Here is a 20,388-nt window from a genome sequence, read left to right as displayed (position 1 = left end):
GGGAAGGGAGGGAAGAGAACTGGATTGTGTACTCAAGGAGATGATTTCTAGTACCTTCAGTCTGTCATGATTTCTGTCCCAGTAAATAGGGAGTGGGAAAGTTGGTCTCCAAAGGGAGGGGGAAGGGAAACAAAAACAAAACCACCCCCCACCCCCACAGTGATGCATGGCTCTCAAAGTTTCCATTAAAAACACCAACGGTGGCAATGGTTGGGAAGTGAGAGACTATTAACCTGGGGCACTCTTTCTATGCATTGTTAGACACTTGCACATCCTAGGCAATGAGCAGTAAGCAGGAACTGAGATGATAGTAGTCCACCAGCCCTCTCTATTCCCTTAGTGCAGAACATGAGGCGAGCAGGGGCATATGTGTGGACCACACTGACACAGCTAGGGAAAAATCTCCGATCCTGGGAGCATGTGCGACCTGACGGGCACTATACATAGGAACAATCAGTTGAAGAACCAGAACTTGGATAGGGGTTTTGGGTGCAATTACTGGGCAGGAGCAGAGAAAAGCCACAGATGAGGGTATGGCTGAGGTAGAGAGTGGAGGAAATCAATGGGGTCCTATGCCGGGCCAGCTAGCATTCTCGTATGCACTATCAGACTGATCCTGTAGACCAAATCAGCGAGACCAGCAGAGCCACAGAGGCAAAGTGCTGAGAACCCCAGGACTGGGCCTGCCCCAATGGTGCACTGCTATACAGGAGGGAGGGCACAATCTCCTTCCTGCCCTATACAGAACTAACCTCTCTTAGCTCATAAAACTATACAAAATAGGAGCAAACTGATCCGGCTCTTTTGGAAGTTCAGCTGCAGGACTGGATTTAGTTTCCTCTGAAGGCAACCAACACCATATGTTGACTACCTGCTCCATGAAGTAGCAATTGTTCAGGTAGATTTTGGGCCATTAATTTCACGGAACAACAACATTGCATCCCACACTCTTGTACTGGCAGGTAGGGGAAAAAGTAAGGACTGGTCTATTTTCAAAACTCCCTCCATAAGGTCAACACTTCTGCCTCCTTCCAGCAGACATACCCAACAAACGAGTAGGAAGAGAGTGGATCGTAGGTTGGCACGTGGTTTACATACATCTTTATCACATGCCTTTTATTTTAGAAAATACGATGCATGACCCTAACTAAATTTGTTCTTGGTTTGTGGCCAGTTACGAGTATTGGCACATCATTGTGCATTAAATGTTAAATCAAAAGGAGACAGGCATGTTTTAAACCTCTTGGTTCTGAAGCACCACTTGAGCAGCATGCCAGAACCTCTTCTATAGAAAAGGCTTCACCAGCACCATAACCCATCTGACATTGATTAGGCAAGCAGCAAACCAAGATGTGTATTTTCTGCTCAACTGTTTATTTTGTTACCTTACTCTGCCACCCCTCCAGCCAGTTTGTCCATTGTATCCTCCTATCACATCCTGTGTCACCTAGACTGCCAAGTTCTTCCTGGTCACTGGTCTGTGCAATGCCTAGGAATGCCTGACCCTGGATCCTTGGCACTACTTTACTGAGCTGCAAATAAATAATAATCCAACTCTGTATGGCAGTCGTTCCTCTCCGTTCTGCCTCCTCTCTTCCTCCCTGGGCTTAAAGAGGCCCTGCTGCTACTCTCAGGATCCACTTTCCAGTCACATCTTCCTGCCTCTGATGATGTACCCAACCCATCCTCTCTCTGCTGCAAGCTACCTCTGCACAATACTCCCACCTTCTCAATGGAGAAAAGTATAATGTATCCTACTCCACCCAACCCTCCCACCTCCTCAGCAGCTGCTCCACCTGGCTTTCATATCCCTACTCTCCTGACACTTAGCCTCTCCCACCTCCTCTCACTCCATCCAACCCTGCTCTGTAATAGCCACCAACTCCAGGCTGGCCTTCCAGAGCCCTTGTGACTCCTGGAACTGATCCCAAGCTTTTAGTTGTTGCTACACACTGTAAATACCTCCTTCTGTATCCACCCATTCCCTTCCAGTCTCAAGGGAGATTCCATCTTTTAAAAAAGTTAATTTAGGAACAAGGGTTAATCAGAGGCCAGGATAACTCCTAAGCCTTAGGGTTTGGGGGGGGGGGGGAAGGGCGGGAGTGTTTTCAACAATCAGTAACACTGACTAATACACAGTAGCCCCTTATCCATGATGTGTAGAGACACCTGGCATCAAACAGGTAACTAGTTCCTGGCTACATATTTAAAACACATTATAGAGCTGGAGCAAAGGAACAACAGAAGTACTGGTGGGGGGTGAAGAGGGGTGTGTGTGTGTGTGTGTGTGTGGTAATTTAATTATTCACCTTCCTATAGAAAGGGTCTTTGCCAAGCTCTGGATATTTTTATTTAGGGACAATTAATTAATTCACTCCAGGACATCTTTAAAAGAGGCCTGAAATATCAGTAGGACTCATGCAGCAATGAAGTGGTGTTAATTGTGGACCTAAAGTTAACGGCTCGTGCTGCATGAGCTAACCAAGCATGGTAAGAACAGCTGAGAAACAACATAAGCAAGGACAGTGACAGAAACCTTTAGTTCAACAGGAGCCAAATTCTGCCATAGGTCATGTGCGCAAGCATCTCAAACCATGTCTACACCACAGGCACTATAGTGGCATAGCATAGGCACCCTACAGCGGAAGGGGTTTTTCCATCGCTGAAGGACCTCCACCTCCCCGAGTGATGGTAGCTAATTGATGGAAGCATTCTTCCATGACCTAATTGTGTCTACAGCAGGGGCTAGGCTGGCATAGCAACAGTGCTCAAGAGTATGGAGTTTCACACATCTGATCAGTGTAGCTAAGTCAGTTTAAGTTTTAAGTGTAGACAAGCCAAAGGGTAGAATTTACTACTGGACAAAGTTCTCTTGTATGAATTAGGACTAGGTCAAAGACAGCCCAAAGTCCAGTTCATGTTTTGGTTTTCCTATTGCACAACTATCATTATATTAAATCTTGTAAATAAAATATATTTAAGAACGGTGAAGTACCTGGGTTATCTTTAAAAGCACAGTCTGTGGAGAAATATTATCAAGAAAGAGACAGATAGAACAGTCCCATTGCACCCGTCTGCTCAGAAACCCCATGAAGTCACCAGGAGTCCTGCTCATGGAGCAGCTCTGGGATTGAGCCCAAACCAAGCAGTTTTCACAATCCCACTTTGTTTTGTGTATGCCCAAAGGGCTATATAAACAACACACACAAAAGTAAGGTTTCTGTCTTAGAAATTTACACCGAGTCCAAAAAACCAAACCCTAGACTAAGAGCTGAGGAATTTAAGTCCAGTTAAAGCATCCAACTGAGCTACTGAAAGAAAAGAGGGTGAGAGGGTTCCAGTGACAGTCATAGATATTGTCAGAGCCTAAAATCAGGAGGTCTCTTATCACCTTAAGTTACACTTGGAATTCCCAATATTGTCACTGGGAACTGCATACACAGGAGAAATCTGCTTAAATACTTTATTTCATATATATATATATATATACATGCACACAAGAAAATAAGTTGGTTGAAAGCTGTGAAAAATGGCTGTTAACAGTTTGGAATTCATTTATATATTTGAACCTAAAAGCAACCAATATTTTACAGTCCCAAACGCTTTAGTCACAGATTTACCTCATTTTCCTCTTCTGACATTTTAGTGGAATTGTCAGGTGATTTTACAGGCTTCTGGTTACTAGGTCCATTTGTCTCCTCTTTGCCATGTTCTGCTTCCCACTCCTGTAGAACTTCATCTATGTTGAAACGACGCCGGTAACTTACAAAAAAATGTTTCACTTGCACCACGGATTTATTTCCAATTACATCAGAGATTGCCTGGAAATCTCTGCCATACTTCCTGATTGCTGAAAATGGAAGAAGCAGAATTATATAAGTAGTGACAGCAGCTAGAGATGGGCATGAGCCACAATGCAAGGATCCAATGCTGAATTTCCCCAAGGCTTGGGCCCATCTCTGGTTACACCACCATGAAAGATGGTACAAAGTTGGGAGTGGGAGAAAGACAGATAACAGAAGAGTTGGGAGCGGAGACAGAGAGAGGCAGAGTTGTATATAAAAAGGAGTCATGTAGGATGAGCCAAACCAGAAGTGCTAAACTCACCAACTCTGTTAGTTACATGTACAAGCAGCCTGGCAGTGACTGCACTAAGAGTGTCACTGTCTAGAAGCAGGTGAGTGATCTGTTTGCCCAAATGAACACTGCATGCCATGCGTCATAAAAGGGAAGGAGTATTAACCCCTCTTTCTTCGACAACAATATACAGTAATGTCAAGATTTTCCATTAGCCACTGAAGGAGAAATCCCTTGATGTGCAATAGGGTTCAACTGTACATCACCTGCTGAAGTAGGAAAGATTTATAGTTCATACCTTGCACAGCAAGAAGCTGCTCCTCTGTGGTCCAACGTGCATTAAATTTCTGAACGACCTAGGTGTCATAAACAAAGTAATTCATTTCCTTAAGCAATGGACTTTCACTCATATCTGAGTTTGTAATTCTTGTCTGAATGCAGCAATGAACTAATTGCTAGATCCTTCAAATAGGGTATTTTTCTTCCTATTAAAATATTGTATTATTCCTTATTGTTAACTGACAAATAAATTGATTCCATAGTTAACTGTTAACACGACACAGAAGTGTGGGGCTTAGTCCATGCTCCGAGTACAGGACTACGAGTTAGAGGAGCTCCTCTTTCTATTTATTGGCGTTGCCCACCAACTCCCTCTGTAATCTCAGTCAAGTTTCTTATAGCCTGATTATTAGAGGTGCCAAGTACCCAGATCTCCCATTAACTCTGATGGAAATTGTGGGTGATCAGCAGTTCTGTCAGTCAGGCCATTAACTTCTCTGGCCAGTCCCACAATCTGTGGAATAGGCTAATAATTACTGCTCTCAGAAGGGTGTTACGACAACACTCAAACGAATATGGTGACTGTGAAGTATTATCAGCAATCTGAATGTTTACATTTGAGAGAAGTTTTACAACCAGCCAAATACAGATTGAAAGTTGCCTGCTGGTACCCTCTTCCACCCTCCCTTCCCACAAAGACCAATTACTGTTAGATTGGTCTCTAGATAGCTGGCAGTAGATAGAATGATTGTATCTACATAGTGCCAGCTATGACATTAAAGCAAGAATTAGGATTTGATATTGGGAAATGCAGAAGAGATGCATACATAGCAGTGTGTGAACTGGCATACCTCTGGAAGTCTGTATTGTTCTATTCCACCTTCAAGTTTTTCTTTGAGAGCGCTGTTTGTCTGCTTGATATTTTGAATCTGGGGGGGGGGGGGGAGGAGCAGTGACTTTCAGCAAGGATAAAAATGGTTCAACAAATCCTGTCCCAGCTGCCCTTATGAACACCCTACCAACTTGACTTTGCAGCTCTCCCTGCATCCTCTTTTTATGAAAGGAGATTCTCATCTGTACCCCAAGTACAAGAAACATCTGGGGTGATTGTTAAATCTATTTACACTGTAAGCTCTTTAAAGCAGGGTCTGTTTCTTATTCTATGTTTGTACAGTGCCCAGCACAAGGGGACCCCATCCTCTGTTGGCCGTCGGTACTATATTAAAACAACAACAAACAATAGTAATTCAAAGCTAAAAATGACTATAGTAGTTTGAAATGGACCTGAACCAGCTCTAAATTCTGAAGTTAAGGGAGCGTTCAGATCTAGGACATAGCAAAAAGGACTAAACCCAGGAAGCGATTCATTAGCACGTCTGTCTTGGCTTTCAGATGTACAGAGAACATTTACCATTAATCAGTTTAAGACTGATCTACTGGTGGTGCAGAAATACGTGGGGAAGCTTGCCCAGCGCCTGCCTGCAGAAAGCACATGTCAAACCACAGCAGAATCTCAGCTTTGCACTTTGGGCTGATGCCAAAACTTCCAAAAGGTGAAGGTCCAATTAAAAAACTAAACAAAAACCCCACCAATCTCCCCTGACGCACATGCTCCACAGACGCAGAGTGAAGAATTGTGTTTGCGCCCAATGCAGAGTTCAGCTCCATCATATTTGCCAGCTTGGGGGGGGGGAGGGCGCAACACTGAAGAGATGCATTAGGGCTGTAGGAGATGCCACAGAAGAGATCTATAGCCAGAAGTGGAGAATGGCTCTGGCTATTCCAAAGGTGACATGAGAAAAACGTGAAGAAAGCTAAATACGGTAGATGCAAAAGCAGTTACTGCTGGAAGATACACCACCCAAAGCAAAATTAAAGTTCAAAAATATGAGCAACACCAGTTTAAAAGGCAGACAAAGGGCTGACAAACTCTTTGGATCAAAATGAACCATTTCTTGCTGCTTTGTAACTACAAAACTAGATTTAAACAGTACAGGGCTAATTCACTTTGGTAGGCTGGCAGCTTGTTAATTAAGCCACATCCTGTTGTAAGCTATAACAGCCATGCTATAAATCCCCCTTAACAACCCATGTGGTGACTGACAGCAGCACCTTTAAAATATCAGATGACAAATCTACTCCTGAGCTGTCTTTGGAGTGGTTCTTACCTGTCGCTTGATTGAGACCAATTCCATGTCCAGTTGTCTGAGCACAGTGGTAGCAGCAGTGGCATTGGCAGAAACGGCCTCCACGTCCTCTTGAGAAAGGAACATTCCTTTGGGAGGTTTCCTCTTTGCTCTGTTTTTAGCCTGTGTACTGTGCTTCTCCTTCTTCACCGGAGGCATTGTCTCAGGTGGCGGCACCTGGGAGGCAGACATTTTACATAAACTCTGTTCTCAAAAGAAAGACTGACTCTCAAGGAGATTGAAGTCAACAGGGTTTAGGCTCTTTAGTCACAGAGATGCCTTTGAAAATTACATCTCATCCTTCCGTTCTGGTGGAAGACAGCAAGTTGCAAAGTAACAGGAATTAAATCCTTTGTGTGATAACATCATGCTATGGGGCACTGTGATCACAAATAAATGATGCCACATCAATCTTTTCTACACAACAATAGTGTCTTTCCAGATACAGATATTTCTGTTGCTTTTTTAGCTGGCTTCCATTTCTGGTACAAGTGCCTAATCATCAGTTAAATGTCACGGCCAGGCCTCAATGTGTTAGTTTAATTCATTCCCAAAAGGAAATTCCATTTGATGGGGTGAGGGTGGGTGAACACAACATATGAGTTGTGCCAAACAAGGAAAAAACAAATGCAACCCAATTTAAGATTGAACATGAGGGTTGATGCGACTGCAAAGTAATTCTTAAGAACAATAATTTTTAAGGAATTTTTACCCACTTTATTTTAGAACGGTGCTAACAAACAAGTTCCATTAGAAAGATACAGAGTTTTACCTGTTTGAGAAATTCAAACTAGAAAGATCTCTTTTTTGGGGAAGGAGGAAGAGGAGAAAGTAGGATGGTAGCATGGGGAAGGGGATATGTTTCACACACATTAACCTCACATTCTACGAAGAATTAGATACCAACCTGATCTATTTTGACCCAAAAAAAGCTATAAATATTTCCCCACCTGTGTCTATAATCAGAGATATCTTGTAGCAAAACACCAATTTTTCTAGCCATTTCAGCAGTTTATTACATGGAAAAATCATTTGATTACCCCTCATACTCCCCTCAAAAAGGACATTTGAATCTCTTTAATATCACCTCCAAAAAAGATCATATGTTAACTTGCACACCAAACAAAATCCTCCATCCTAAGATTAAAGTTGTTGTATAGAGGCTGGAATAGTACCAAGAACTAAAAAAGAGACAGGAGAGGATCCAATATTGCATTCCTGTATTTGCTCACCCTTGCCCCAGGCTGTAAAGTGCAACACCGCCAGGTTTGGTTGCAAAAAACTGCCGTGGTTCTCGGACAGCAGGTCTGGCCAGAGACACAGCCGCAGCAAGGTGGCTATTGAAAGGTCCAGCAGTATGCCGAACCAGTGTTGGCAAGGCCACTCGCGGGCTATGAGGATAACCTTCGTCCTGTCTGGTTTGACCTTCAGGAGGACTCTTTGGATCAATGGCACTGGCGGGAAGGTGTACATCAGGGTCTCCAACCACGGGAGCAGGAAAGTGTCTTACAGGGAACCCTTGTCCATCCCCCAGAGTGAACGCCTGGCGTTTCCTGTTCAACTGGGACACAAACGAGTCCATCTGGTGAGTCCCTCACTTTTGGAAGATAATACTGACCGCCTCTGGATGGAGCGACCACTCGTGGTGAGATGAGAAGGTCCTGTTGAAGCAATCTGCAACATGTCCCTAGTCCCAGGCAAATGCATGGCTACCAGATGAATGGCCTGCTGCACACAAAAAACCCAAAGGCGGAGAGCTTTTTGGCAAAGGGCCAATGACTTGGTTCTGCAGTGGTTTTGTCCATGAGGACCTGAACCATCTTGCCCCTCAGGTGGGGCAAGAAAGCCTAGAAGGCCAGGCAAATCGCTTTAAGCTCCCTGATGTTGATATAGAGGGCCAGATCATCTTGCAGCCAGCGGCCTTGCATGCTGAGCTTGCCCTGGTGGGCTCCCCAACCCAGGTCCGAAGCATCCGAGACCAGGGTCAGCGATAGGGACAGGGCCGCAAAGGGAACTCCCTGCAACACCAACCCATCCACCAATCTAGGGATGATAGGATGTGATCCGGCACCCTGGACTACCTGGTCTAGGTCATGACTGACCATGTATGTACAGGCAGCCATGTGGCCAAACAACCGCAGCAGGTGGGAGCCATGTTGAGTGGGTGGTTCTTCACATGGGAGATCAGGTCCGACATGGCCTGAAAATGCGCCTCCGGAAGGAAGGCTCTGGCTCACGTGGAGTCAAGAAGTGTCCCAATGAACTCTATTTGTTGAACTGGCCTTAAGGTGGATTTTTTCTCATTTACCAACAGACCCAGGTTGCAGCAGATGGAATACACCAGAACAAGGCTTCTCTGCATTTGTTCCCGAGACCTGCCCATGATGAGCCAATTGTCGAGATACAGGAAGACCTGGACCCCTTGTCATCTCAGGAAAGTGGCCACTGGCCTTTTGTGGTCTTTTGTGAAGACTATTGGGGCCAATGAGAGACCAAAGGGCAGTGCCGTGAATTGGAAATGGTGTCCACCCACTATGAAACAGAGGAATGTCTATGGCCTTGGAATATGGAAATATGTGTCCTTCAAGTTGAGGGTGGCGTACAGTCTCCTGGATCCGGGGAGGGGATGATGGAGGCCAGGGAGACCATGCGAAGCTTCAACTTCTTGAGAGACTTGTTGAGGCATCACAGATCCAGAATGGGTCTGAGGCCCCCTTTTGCTTTTGGGATTAGGAAATAACGAGAGTAGAACCCTTTATTCACATGTCCTGAGGGACCTCCTCCACCACCCCTAGGTTCAGGAGGTTCTCAACTCTTGAATGAGGAGCTGCTCATGAGAAGGGTCCCTGAAGAGGGACGGGAAAGAGAGGGGTGGGAGGGAGAGGTAGCTGAAAACTTCAGGGTGTAGCTGGACAGTATGTCCAGCACTCAGTGGTCTGAGGTGACCCACGACCAGGCCGAACAGTAGGGATGAAAACAGTCGAGGAAAGAACAGGGTGAATCCTGGGAGTGACTCGGACGTCGCTCTCAAGGGCACCCTCAAAATGAGTGCTTCTGGCCCCCAGGAGGCTTTGCTGGGCCGGGCTGCGCAGGTGAGTGGGAGGAGGAAGGGCCACGGTGGTTGAAACGTATGTCCCTATCCCTTCTACTTGCAGACCCGAAGGCCTTGGCAGCGGGAACTGCTTCCATGCAGACTGAAGCGTATGCATGCCCAGAAAGCAAAGGGTGGCCAAAGTGTCCTTTAACACACGCAGCCTCGCATCCACCTGCTCAAAAAAAAAAAAAAAGACTGTTCCCATTGAATGGGAGGTCCTGGATTGAGGTCTGCATCTCTTGTGAGAGACCAGCAATCTGAAGTGAGAAGCTGCGCCTCATAACCACTGCCGACGTGACTACCCTAGCTGCCAAGTCAGCCACATCCCACTCCATTTGGAGGGAGCACCTAGCCGCTGTGGTGCCCTCCCTCCACCAGGCTGCTGTACTCTTGGGAAAACCCTGTGGGAGGGACTCCTTGAACTTATTGAGGGAGTCCCTTAAGTTAAAATTGTATCTACCTAGGAGGGCTTGATGGTTCGCCACCCAGAAATTGTAGACTGGCTCCATCATGCACTGGTAGTGCGACACGGGCATGAGTAGAGGCTGAGAGGATGTTGAACAAGATATCTGCCTGCTCGGTCATCTCCTCCACCTCTAGGCCCAAGTTCTCGGCCACCCATTGAAGCAGAGCCTGGTTTTCTTTAAAATAGTCTGGTGAGCTGGCCCACAAAGGTCCCGCGACCATCTCGTCTGGGGACGACGACGACAACTGTGCCACTGGGGGAGGCCCGGAGAATTGTCCACCGCAGGGGAAGAAGGTTTAGGGGTGGGTGCAGTCTCCTCTGTCTTGAACTCCAAGCACCCTTCATGCACCGAGCCTGGTGTCTTCAGTGACAACAACTGTTGCTCCAAGGTGGCAGCAAATGAGCGGTGCAAAGGGGGCATTGCCATGACTGGCGTGCCCCACGTGCTCCAATAAGGCCACTGTACTGGCCACTGGCTGTGCTGCCAAGGCAGCGCTCTCCATGTCGACACTGCCTCAAGTGCCCAATCGTGCCAGTGGAGTCTGTGCGAGGGCCTGAACTGCCCTTCCATGCCAGAGGAATCCCTTTCCAGTGACCACGGTGAGGCCGTTGATGCCTGAGTCTGCCTGCCAGCCGTTGCTGCCGGAGATCGATGCCCAGTGTGAGAAGATTGGTGCTGGTATCAAGGGGACCAGTGCTGGAAGGACTGGAGACGTGACGAGGAGTGCTCCCATGGGGCAGGTGACCAAGATCTGTGCCAAGAGGACAACCGGCAGGAGGGCGAATGGTGCCAGTAATACGGAGACCAGCGCCTCCCTCTAAGCTCTCCACGTCGAGACACCAGGGACCTTGAACGTGGTGCCGGTGACCGAGGGAGAGCCTCAGAGGATCTGGGCTGTGACTCTGGGTATCTGTGGTGGGGAGGTGGAGAGCACTGTCTTGTCTCAGGGGACTGGCGGTGCTCTACTGCCCCCGAGCGCTCTTAGGGGCTGGCTTGCCCTCATGGGGAGCCTTTGCTATTTCCTGCAGCGTTGGCACCATGGGCAGAGGCATCTGCTCTCTCAGCACCGGGGGAGCTGGGGAAGGCATCTGTGCCATCACCAGGTTGGGTCCCATACCGCTCCCAGGAGTTTGTGGTGGAAGTTTTAAGGGGCTAAGGGCCCTGACCAGAGAGGCACGCACACGTAGCTCCGGAGTGGCCGGTTGGTCTTTCTTGCCTGGAGCCATCCTAGTTTTCTTTTTGGGCACTGGTGACAGGAAGCGGTGATGGGTGAAGCCCAGTGCTGGGGTGCACTGCATACCAAGGCACTAGGTGAGTATTGATGGGATGGCTCAGAAGCCGGGTGAAGGGTAGACTCCGTGAGGAGAGCCCGCAAATGAATATCCCGCTCCTTTTTAGTTTCTGGCCAAAGTTTTCACAAATATGGCACTTGTCCTTCATGAGTGATCCCTCCCAAGCACTTGAGGCAGCTACTATGGGGGTCACTTAAAGGCATAGGCCTGTTACTGTCTGCGCAGGGCTTAAACCCAGGAGACCGGGGCATGCCCCGCCTCAGGCAAAGTCCCAGCTAGGACTCTAACGTCTAACTACACTTAACAACTACTATAAACAAACTATTTACAAGGCCCTAAGGCTGAAGTCAGTAGAAACGAAACTGCTAGCCCTTGCTATGCAAGAAAAGGCGCTCCGACTAAACTCCATGGGTAGTGAGAAGGAACTGATATACCAACACATGAGTGCGGTATTCAAGGGGACACCACTGCTGATCCTATGGATACCACTAAGTCAAAAAACTCTGACAACCACGTACGTGGGTGCGTGCACACCTAGAATGGAATCTACATGAGCAAGCACTCGAAGAAGCAGCAGCTCTTATTCATTAATTATGTGTGATGAAGTTATGATTAGGAGAATGCCTCAATCATTTCACAGTTAAACTGAAAAAGAAAGAAAGTACAACAAGGAAGCTCCTCATCTCCTCCTGAAAAAGGAAACACTGAGACCAAGCATTTTTGAGAGCTCTCCAACCCCCTCTCCAAGTTGTATGGCCCAGAGAAATCCCCATATTGCCTAAGTTGTCATACAGAGAACTCAGTCTCTGAGTTGACAAATATTTTTTGTTTGGGTTTTGGGAACGGGGTGGAGGGATGATTCACCGAGATTACAAACCTGACCAACTCACTGCAGAAATGCTACGATGAAGAACAAAACATATCCCCCTTTTGGACTGCTCTCCTCTCAAAGTATTTTGGATACAATAAGCCCTCAGGCTTGAGTACTGCAATATCAAACCTAATTAATGCTGCACAGGCTATGCAAATTGTATAGGAGAATAAAATGAAGCGGGCAGTCACTTTCCAGTGACAAGCCCTCAGGAGGCCGCTTGTCACCGCACACACACAAAGTGACTGAATGTGCTTGATGAGCTTTTTTTGGGGGGGACGGGACAAAAGCGAGTGGTGGCATAGATTATCTGAATTAGAGAGTGAGAAATAAATAGGATATACAATCCCATGTAAAATACTTTGCTACAAAAAGGAACTGAACCCCCAAATTGTGACCATCTGTTTCCTTTTGGAATGCACGTAGATACAAATGAACTTTGACTTCCACCATGCACAGCTAGATCTACAGATTGTAGGAAGCCAATAGTAATCCAATGTTTTAGATGGGTGAGTAGAAAAAAAAAAGTGAATAGGTAAAAACTCTTTTAGATTCAGAGTTTCTCAAAGAAAATTTCAGTTTGAAACCTTAAATCACACAAAAAACTGCTTATTATTTCATTTTTTATGAACAGACAATACTGTAGCCAGCCAGTCAGGCAGCGGCACAGACAGCTGCAGCAGCACAGGAGCTAGCAAACAGAGCTCTAAACAGGGGAGTTTGAGTGGGAGTTTGGATTGTGTTGCTTGTTTGGGGTTTGCTTTTGCTGGGGGGTGTGTGGTCTTTTTGGTGTGGCTTGTGTTTCCCAGATTAACAGGATTTAGGTGGGAAGGAGATGACAGATACAGAGGCAGCTGTGGGAGTGACTCCTGTAGTGAAAGACAAATTGAGGATGACTGGATGTGGAAGCTGTGGTATGTATATGATCCTGGAGGGGGGAACCGGTAAGAGTTTTTTCTGCATGAAATGCCGTCTGATAGAGCTGATGGAGGAAAAGATCCAAGGTTTGGAGATGCAGGTGGAAAGTCTAGTTGAGTTTAGGAAGGGGTTTGAGCAGATGATGGAGCAAAGATATGAGGTATCTGAAGGGAAAAGCTCAGACTCACAGATGGAAGCAGGGCTGGGGAATTTTGAGGAGAGACTGGGTGAGGAAAGTGGTCAGTGGAAACATGTGACTCAAAGAACCAGGCAGAGAAAAAGACGGGCTAGTGAAGGAGAAATAGAGCTTAGGAACAGGTTTGCAGAGTTGGAAAATGAAGAAGGGGCTCAGCAGGTACTTGTTGAAGGTGGAAGGGTAAGGAAGAAGAGAAGAGAGGCTAGTCCTATAGAAAAAGGGGAAGAGTCAAGGGAGACTACACCAAATATGAGCCCCAGGAGGATACAGGATGGGTTGAAGAAGATTGTAAGGGAAAATAGGAATGGAAAGAACTTGCAGCCAGAGGGAACAGGGGAGAGACCGGAGAATAGCACTGTCACCAGGAAAAGGCAGGTCTATGTGATAGGGGACTCTTTATTGAGAAGAATAGACAGGCCTGTAACTAGAGCTGATCCTGAGAATAGAAGGGTGTGCTGTCTTTCAGGTGCTAAGATACGGGATGTAGACCTGAAGTTGAAAAGGATCTTAAAGGGAGCGGGAAAGAATCCCCTAATTATCCTTCATGTGGGAACAAATGATACAGCTAGATTCTCGCTGGAAAGTATTAAGGGAGACTATGCTAGGCTGGGGAAGACGCTTAAGGAAATTGAGGCTCAGGTGATCTTGAGTGGGATCCTTCCTGTTCCTAGAGAAGGGCAACAAAGGTGTGACAAGATTATGACTGTCAACAGATGGCTTAGGCAGTGGTGCTATAAGGAGGGCTTTGGGATGTATGGCCACTGGGAGGCATTCACAGACAGAGGTCAGTTCTCTCGGGATGGACTTCATCTGAGTAGGGAAGGAAATAGACTTCTAGGATCGAGGCTGGCACAACTGATAAAGAGAGCTTTAAACTAGGAATTGGGGGGAGATGGATGGGAGATGTCCAGAAAATCTCCACGCCAGATTTTAGCATTGAGAGGGAAGAAGATGAATTAAGAAAGGATACAGCCGTAGGTAGGAGAATGTATATAAGGAGCGAGGGCGGTGTGGATACTAGTCTAATAGGTTATACTGGATGTAGAATGACTGTGCCTAATAGGGTACAAAATGTGAGCGAGGCCAAACAGCAAAAATTAAGATGTTTATACACCAATGCGAGGAGTCTAGGTAACAAAATGGAGGAACTAGAGCTACTGGTGCAGGAAGTGAAACCAGATATTATAGGGATAACAGAAACATGGTGGAATAGTAGTCATGACTGGACTACAGGTATTGAAGGGTATGTGCTCTTTAGGAAAGACAGAAACAAAGGTAAAGGGGGTGGAGTAGCATTGTATATCAATGATGAGTTAGAATGTAAAGAAATAAGAAGCGATGCAAAGGATAAGACAGAGTCCGCCTGGGCAAAAATTACATTGGGGAAGAAAACTAGTAAAGCCTCTCCTACGATAGTGCTTGGGGTGTGCTATAGACCTCCGGGATCTAATTTGGATATAGATAGAGCCCTTTTTAATGTCTTTAATAAAGTAAATACTAATGGAAACTGCGTGATCATGGGAGACTTTAACTTCCCAGATATAGACTGGAGGACCAGTGCTAGTAATAATAATAGGGCTCAGATTTTCCTAGATGCGATAGCTGATGGATTCCTTCATCAAGTAGTTGCAGAACCGACTAGAGGGGATGCCATTTTAGATTTAATTTTGGTGAGTAGCGAGGACCTCATAGAAGAAATGGTTGTAGGGGGCAAACTTGGCTCAAGTGATCATGAGCTAATTCAGTTCAAACTAAATGGAAGGATTAACAAAAATAAATCTGCAACTAGGGTTTTTGATTTCAAAAGGGCTGACTTTCAAAAATTAAGGAAATTAGTTAGAGAAGTGGATTGGACTGAAGAACTTATGGATCTAAAGGTAGGAGGAGGCCTGGGATTACTTTAAATCAAAACTGCAGAAGCTATCGGAAGCCTGTATCCCAAGAAAGGGGAAAAGATTCTTAGGAAGGAGTTGTAGACCAAGCTGGATGAGCAAGCATCTTAGAGAGGTGATTATGAAGAAGCAGAAAGCATACAGGGAGTGGAAGATGGGAGGGATCAGCAAGGAAAGCTACCTAATTGAGGTCAGAACATGTAGGGATAAAGTGAGACAGGCTAAAAGTCGAGTAGAGTTGGACCTTGCAAAGGGAATTAAAACCAATAGTAAAAGGTTCTATAGCCATATAAATAAGAAGAAAACTAAGAAAGAAGAAGTGGGGCCGCTTAACACTGAGGATGGAGTGGAGGTTAAAGATAATCTAGGCATGGCCCAATATCTAAACAAATACTTTTTCTCAGTCTTTAATAAGGCTAAAGAGGATCTTGGGGAGAATGGTAGCATGACAAATGGGAAGGAGGATATAGAGGTAGATATTACCATATCAGAGGTAGAAGCGAAACTGAAACAGCTTAATGGGACTAAATCGGGGAGGCCAGATAATCTTCATCCAAGAATATTAAAGGAATTGGCACCTGAAATTGCAAGCCCATTAGCAAGAATTTTTAATGAATCTGTAAACTCAGGAATAGTACCGAATGATTGGAGAATTGCTAATATAGTTCCTATTTTTAAGAAAGGAAAAAAAAGTGATCCGGGTAACTACAGGCCAGTTAGTTTGACATCTGTAGTATGCAAGGTCCTGGAAAAAATTTTGAAGGAGAAATTAGTTAAGGACATTGAAGTCAATGGTAAATGGGACAAAATACAACATGGTTTTACAAAAGGTAGATCGTGCCAAACCAACCTGATCTCCTTTTTTGAAAAAGTAGCAGATTTTTTAGATAAAGGAAATGCAGTGGATCTAATTTACCTAGATTTCAGTAAGGCATTTGATACCGTGCCACATGGGGAATTATTAGTTAAATTGGAGAAGATGGGGATCAATATGAACATCAAAAGGTGGATAAGGAATTGGTTAAAGGAGAGACTGCAACGGGTCCTACTGAAAGGCGAACTGTCAGGTTGGAGGGAGGTTACCAGTGGAGTTCCTCAGGGATCGGTTTTGGGACCAATCTTATTTAATCTTTTTATTACTGACCTTGGCACAAAAAGTGGGAGTGTGCTAATAAAGTTTGCAGATGATACAAAGCTGGGAGGTATTGCCAATTCGGAGAAGGATCGGGATATTATACAGGAGGATCTGGATGACCTTGTAAACTTGAGTAATAGTAATAAGATGAAATTTAATAGTGAGAAGTGTAAGGTTATGCATTTAGGGATTAATAACAAGAATTTTAGTTATAAGTTGGGGACGCATCAATTAGAAGTAACGGAAGAGGAGAAGGACCTTGGAGTATTGGTTGATCATAGGATGACTATGAGCTGCCAATGTGATATGGCTGTGAAAAAAGCTAATGCGGTTTTGGGATACATCAGGAGAGGCATTTCCAGTAGGGATAAGGAGGTTTTAGTACCATTATACAAGGCACTGGTGAGACCTCACCTAGAATACTGTGTGCAGTTCTGGTCTCCCATGTTTAAAAAGGATGAATTCAAATGGGAGCAGGTACAGAGAAGGGCTACTAGGATGATCCGAGGAATGGAAAACTTGTCTTATGAAAGGAGACTTAAGGAGCTTGGCTTGTTTAACTAAAAGAAGGTTGAGGGGAGATATGATTGCTCTCTATAAATATATCAGAGGGATAAATATAGGAGAGGGAGAGGAATTATTTAAGCTCAGCACCAATGTGGACACAAGAACAAATGGGTATAAACTGGCCACCAGGAAGTTTAGACTTGAAATCAGACGAAGGTTTTTAACCATCAGGGGAGTGAAGTTTTGGAATAACCTTCCATGGGAAGCAGTGGGGGCAAAAGATCTATCTGGTTTTAAGATTCTACTCGATAAGTTTATGGAAGAGATGGTATGATGGGATAATGGGATTTTGGTAAGTAATTGATCTTTAAATATTCAGGGTAAATAGGCCAAATCCCCTGAGATGGATGGGATCTGAGTTACTATAGAAAATTCTTTCCTGGGTATCTGGCTGGTGAATCTTGCCCATATGCTCAGGGTTTAGCTGATCGCCATATTTGGGGTCGGGAAGGAATTTTCCTCCAGAGCAGATTGGAGAGGCCCTGGAGGTTTTTTGCCTTCCTCTGTAGCATGGGGCATGGTTGACTTGAGGGAGGCTTCTCTGCTACTTGAAGTTTTGAACCATGATTTAAGGACTTCAATAGCTCAGACATGGGTGAGGTTTTTCATAGGAGTGGGTGGGTGAGATTCTGTGGCCTGCGCTGTGCAGGAGGTTGGACTAGATGATCAGAATGGTCCCTTCTGACCTTAGTATCTATGAATCTATGAAGCCTCACAAACAGCAGAAAGTGGAAAGGGGAGGTGTTAAGAAAGAAGCTCTTATTCACTAATTCTGTGTGATGAAGTTATGATTATGAGAAAGTCTCTATCGTTTTACAGTTAAACTGAAAATGAAAAAATGTAATAAGGAAGCTCCCCAGCAATGTATAAGATGATCAGTTGGGTAACTCAGGTTTAAGATGTATATTTATACTCAATGCCATAGTAAACTACCAAATATATGCTTTTGCATGAAGCTTTGCACTAACTGTACTGGGATTATGACATTGGAGGATGGTTTTTAAAAGATTTTATTGCAACAATGGGGAATTTTGTCTAGTTAAAAGACAAAACAGTAAGTATGTGCATAGGATATGCAGGAACTAGTGTACAGTAAGTATATTATCAGAGTTCATCCTTTATACAAGATTGCTTTAGAAGTGACATGAACTGTATGCAAAATTAAGATATAGTGTTTTGTCTTGCTCAGCCCCAATTAAAGGGTTTGCTAAACATAACCCATAAATATCTCTTTCCAATCCCTGTTTAAAAATATTGAGGACAAAACCAAAACTCTGTCAAGGTATTTTCCAAACATTTTCTAGTTTTAACACTGATGTATGCACCACCTTTGATAGTTCAAAGTTACATCTTTCCTCTCTATATACTGCGCTGTTACTATAGGACCCCTCCCCCTCCCTTCCACCCTGTGAGTGTCAAAGCTTGTAACATTAGTTTGAGGTATATCCCTGGCACATTTGTTTAGAAAAATAACACAAAGAATCCCATAGACTTTGCAGATGCAATTCAAGTCAAATTTAAATAAAATGAATAAACCCATTCCCTTTGATAGAGTTTCTCTGTATCTTAAATTATATTTCTTAAATCTTAACCATAATTTCTCATTCTGAAGGTTTGGATTGTGCAACCGGCAGCTGCAAAGAACCACATTTACTTCAGTGGAGATGTGTGGGGGTGCTGGGATCAGCCCACATGGATACAGTTACACAATCACAGCTTTCTTTTGTATCTGAAGGCCCCAGGCAGCTAGGGTGAGTTCTGCTGTATATTGCAGTGCCTCCTTTTGTCCCAGTACAGAATGAAGTACCTCACAGCCCTTATATGTGCTATTTCTGAAGGAGACAGGTTGACTATCTACTGCCAAGAGCAATCAATGCAGTTCTACTGACTTCAGCAGACTTGCACCTATTACACCACTGGTGAGTCAGGCCTGCAGCACCTAATCACACAAAGCTCCTACACCCTGGGACTTGTGGATGTTACAAGAACAAAGCGTTCCATAAAAAGTAAATGTCAATTTTCCAGTTCACACCCAGCCCTGTTCCAATGAAAGTCAATTGGAATGTTGTCACTTCAACGCGCTCAAGAGCAGGCCCCTTCTGGATGGAGAGGCTATACAGAAAGTGCCAGCAAGGACTGAAAGCTTAAGTTAACTTCAACCTGATGTGTCTTGACTATAATGTTCTTTTTCTACTAGGGAGGAAAAGAAGTCTTTTATTAGGTCACTTAATTCCCCTAACAGTTATTTTAATAAAACAGGTAACATCAAAAGAACTGACATGTATCAGTTAGTGTATGTTCCAACCCCTGCTACAGGATTACAGTTAAAAACATGTTAATTATTTTCTCCCTCCAACTTCCTGTTAAAACACTATGAGCCAAATTTTCAAAGGTAACACGTACATTTGAGCACAACAATTTTAATACTCAATGCCCCCCGCCCCCCACGCCAGCCCCCAATTTACAAACAAGGATTCAGGGGGAAACAGGCCTGTTGTGTTGCCCATACGCAAAATGTCAGCTTCCAGGTCAAGGCCCCTTTGGAAGGGGGAAGGGAACACTCACAACCACACATAATCTTTCTCCTTTGTTGTTAGCCACTTCAGGTGAAATCCTGACCCTGCTGAAGTCACTCGATATCTTGCTATTCAGTTCATATGGGATTGAGGATTCCGAGTACTAGTTACTCTAATCAGAATTGAGAGTCACTATTATTCCTGTGCTGAAAGAATGAATGCACAAGCACAAACAAAACTGGGCACTGTCAGATCTTCCATGGCACAACAGAATAGTTCACAGTAACAGGTGAAAACTTTCATTAGCCTTCAGTACAGTATTAGGGGAAAAAAATAATCTACCTCTTTTTTGCTCTCCTTGTTTTGTTCAACTTCAATATCAACAGGGTTAGTTCCATTTGTTTCCTCCATTTCATCCTCACTGAAAGACAAAAGCAAGGCACCACCATATTACAATGAGAATTTCTATTTCTCTACAATAGTCTGCTGAAAGTCAGGCATGGATGGAACATTCAATCCAACGGCTGTTCTTTTTGGTGAATTTTAAAGTCAATTACCGCTTTAAAATAACCACATTAGGGACCATTCATTTAAAAGCTTTTACATAAACTCTTCTGTGGTATATCTGGGCAAAATGAAGTCTGTTCACACTCAAAGACAAAAAATAAAATTAAAAAACAAGTCAGAAATTCTCTGGCTGTTAGATTCAAAGAGAACTAGCTGAATATTTTTTAACTTCAAGCAAACTCAGACAAACAAGGATATAGAATTAGAGCAAACAACTTTAATGTGGATTTCATACATTTAATTAAAAATTGTAAACGTAACAAAAAGCCACATGCACAATTAGTTCTCCCAGGAATTTAAAAAAAAACAAAACAAAAAAACCCCCACATAT

General features: G+C 44.4%; 1 protein-coding gene across 3 annotated transcripts in view; it reads right to left on the bottom strand.

Moving 5' to 3' along the window:
• RCOR1 (REST corepressor 1) overlaps positions 1 to 20,388 on the bottom strand; it is a 135,028-nt gene that overhangs the window by 9,553 nt on the left and 105,087 nt on the right. For all 3 annotated transcript variants that reach the window (XM_038406611.2, XM_038406610.2, XM_038406612.2), the window contains 5 exons: positions 19,833 to 19,911; positions 6,525 to 6,719; positions 5,208 to 5,285; positions 4,376 to 4,433; positions 3,621 to 3,850 (listed from right to left, as the gene is read on the bottom strand). In XM_038406611.2, the coding sequence (XP_038262539.1) occupies positions 3,621 to 3,850; positions 4,376 to 4,433; positions 5,208 to 5,285; positions 6,525 to 6,719; positions 19,833 to 19,911 (640 nt within the window). The remainder of the gene's footprint in view (positions 1 to 3,620; positions 3,851 to 4,375; positions 4,434 to 5,207; positions 5,286 to 6,524; positions 6,720 to 19,832; positions 19,912 to 20,388) is intronic.

This window comes from Dermochelys coriacea, chromosome 6 (assembly GCF_009764565.3).
Source record: "Dermochelys coriacea isolate rDerCor1 chromosome 6, rDerCor1.pri.v4, whole genome shotgun sequence".
In the NCBI taxonomy this organism is placed as follows: Eukaryota; Metazoa; Chordata; order Testudines; family Dermochelyidae; genus Dermochelys; species Dermochelys coriacea.
This window is presented reverse-complemented; position numbering and strand designations above follow the sequence as displayed.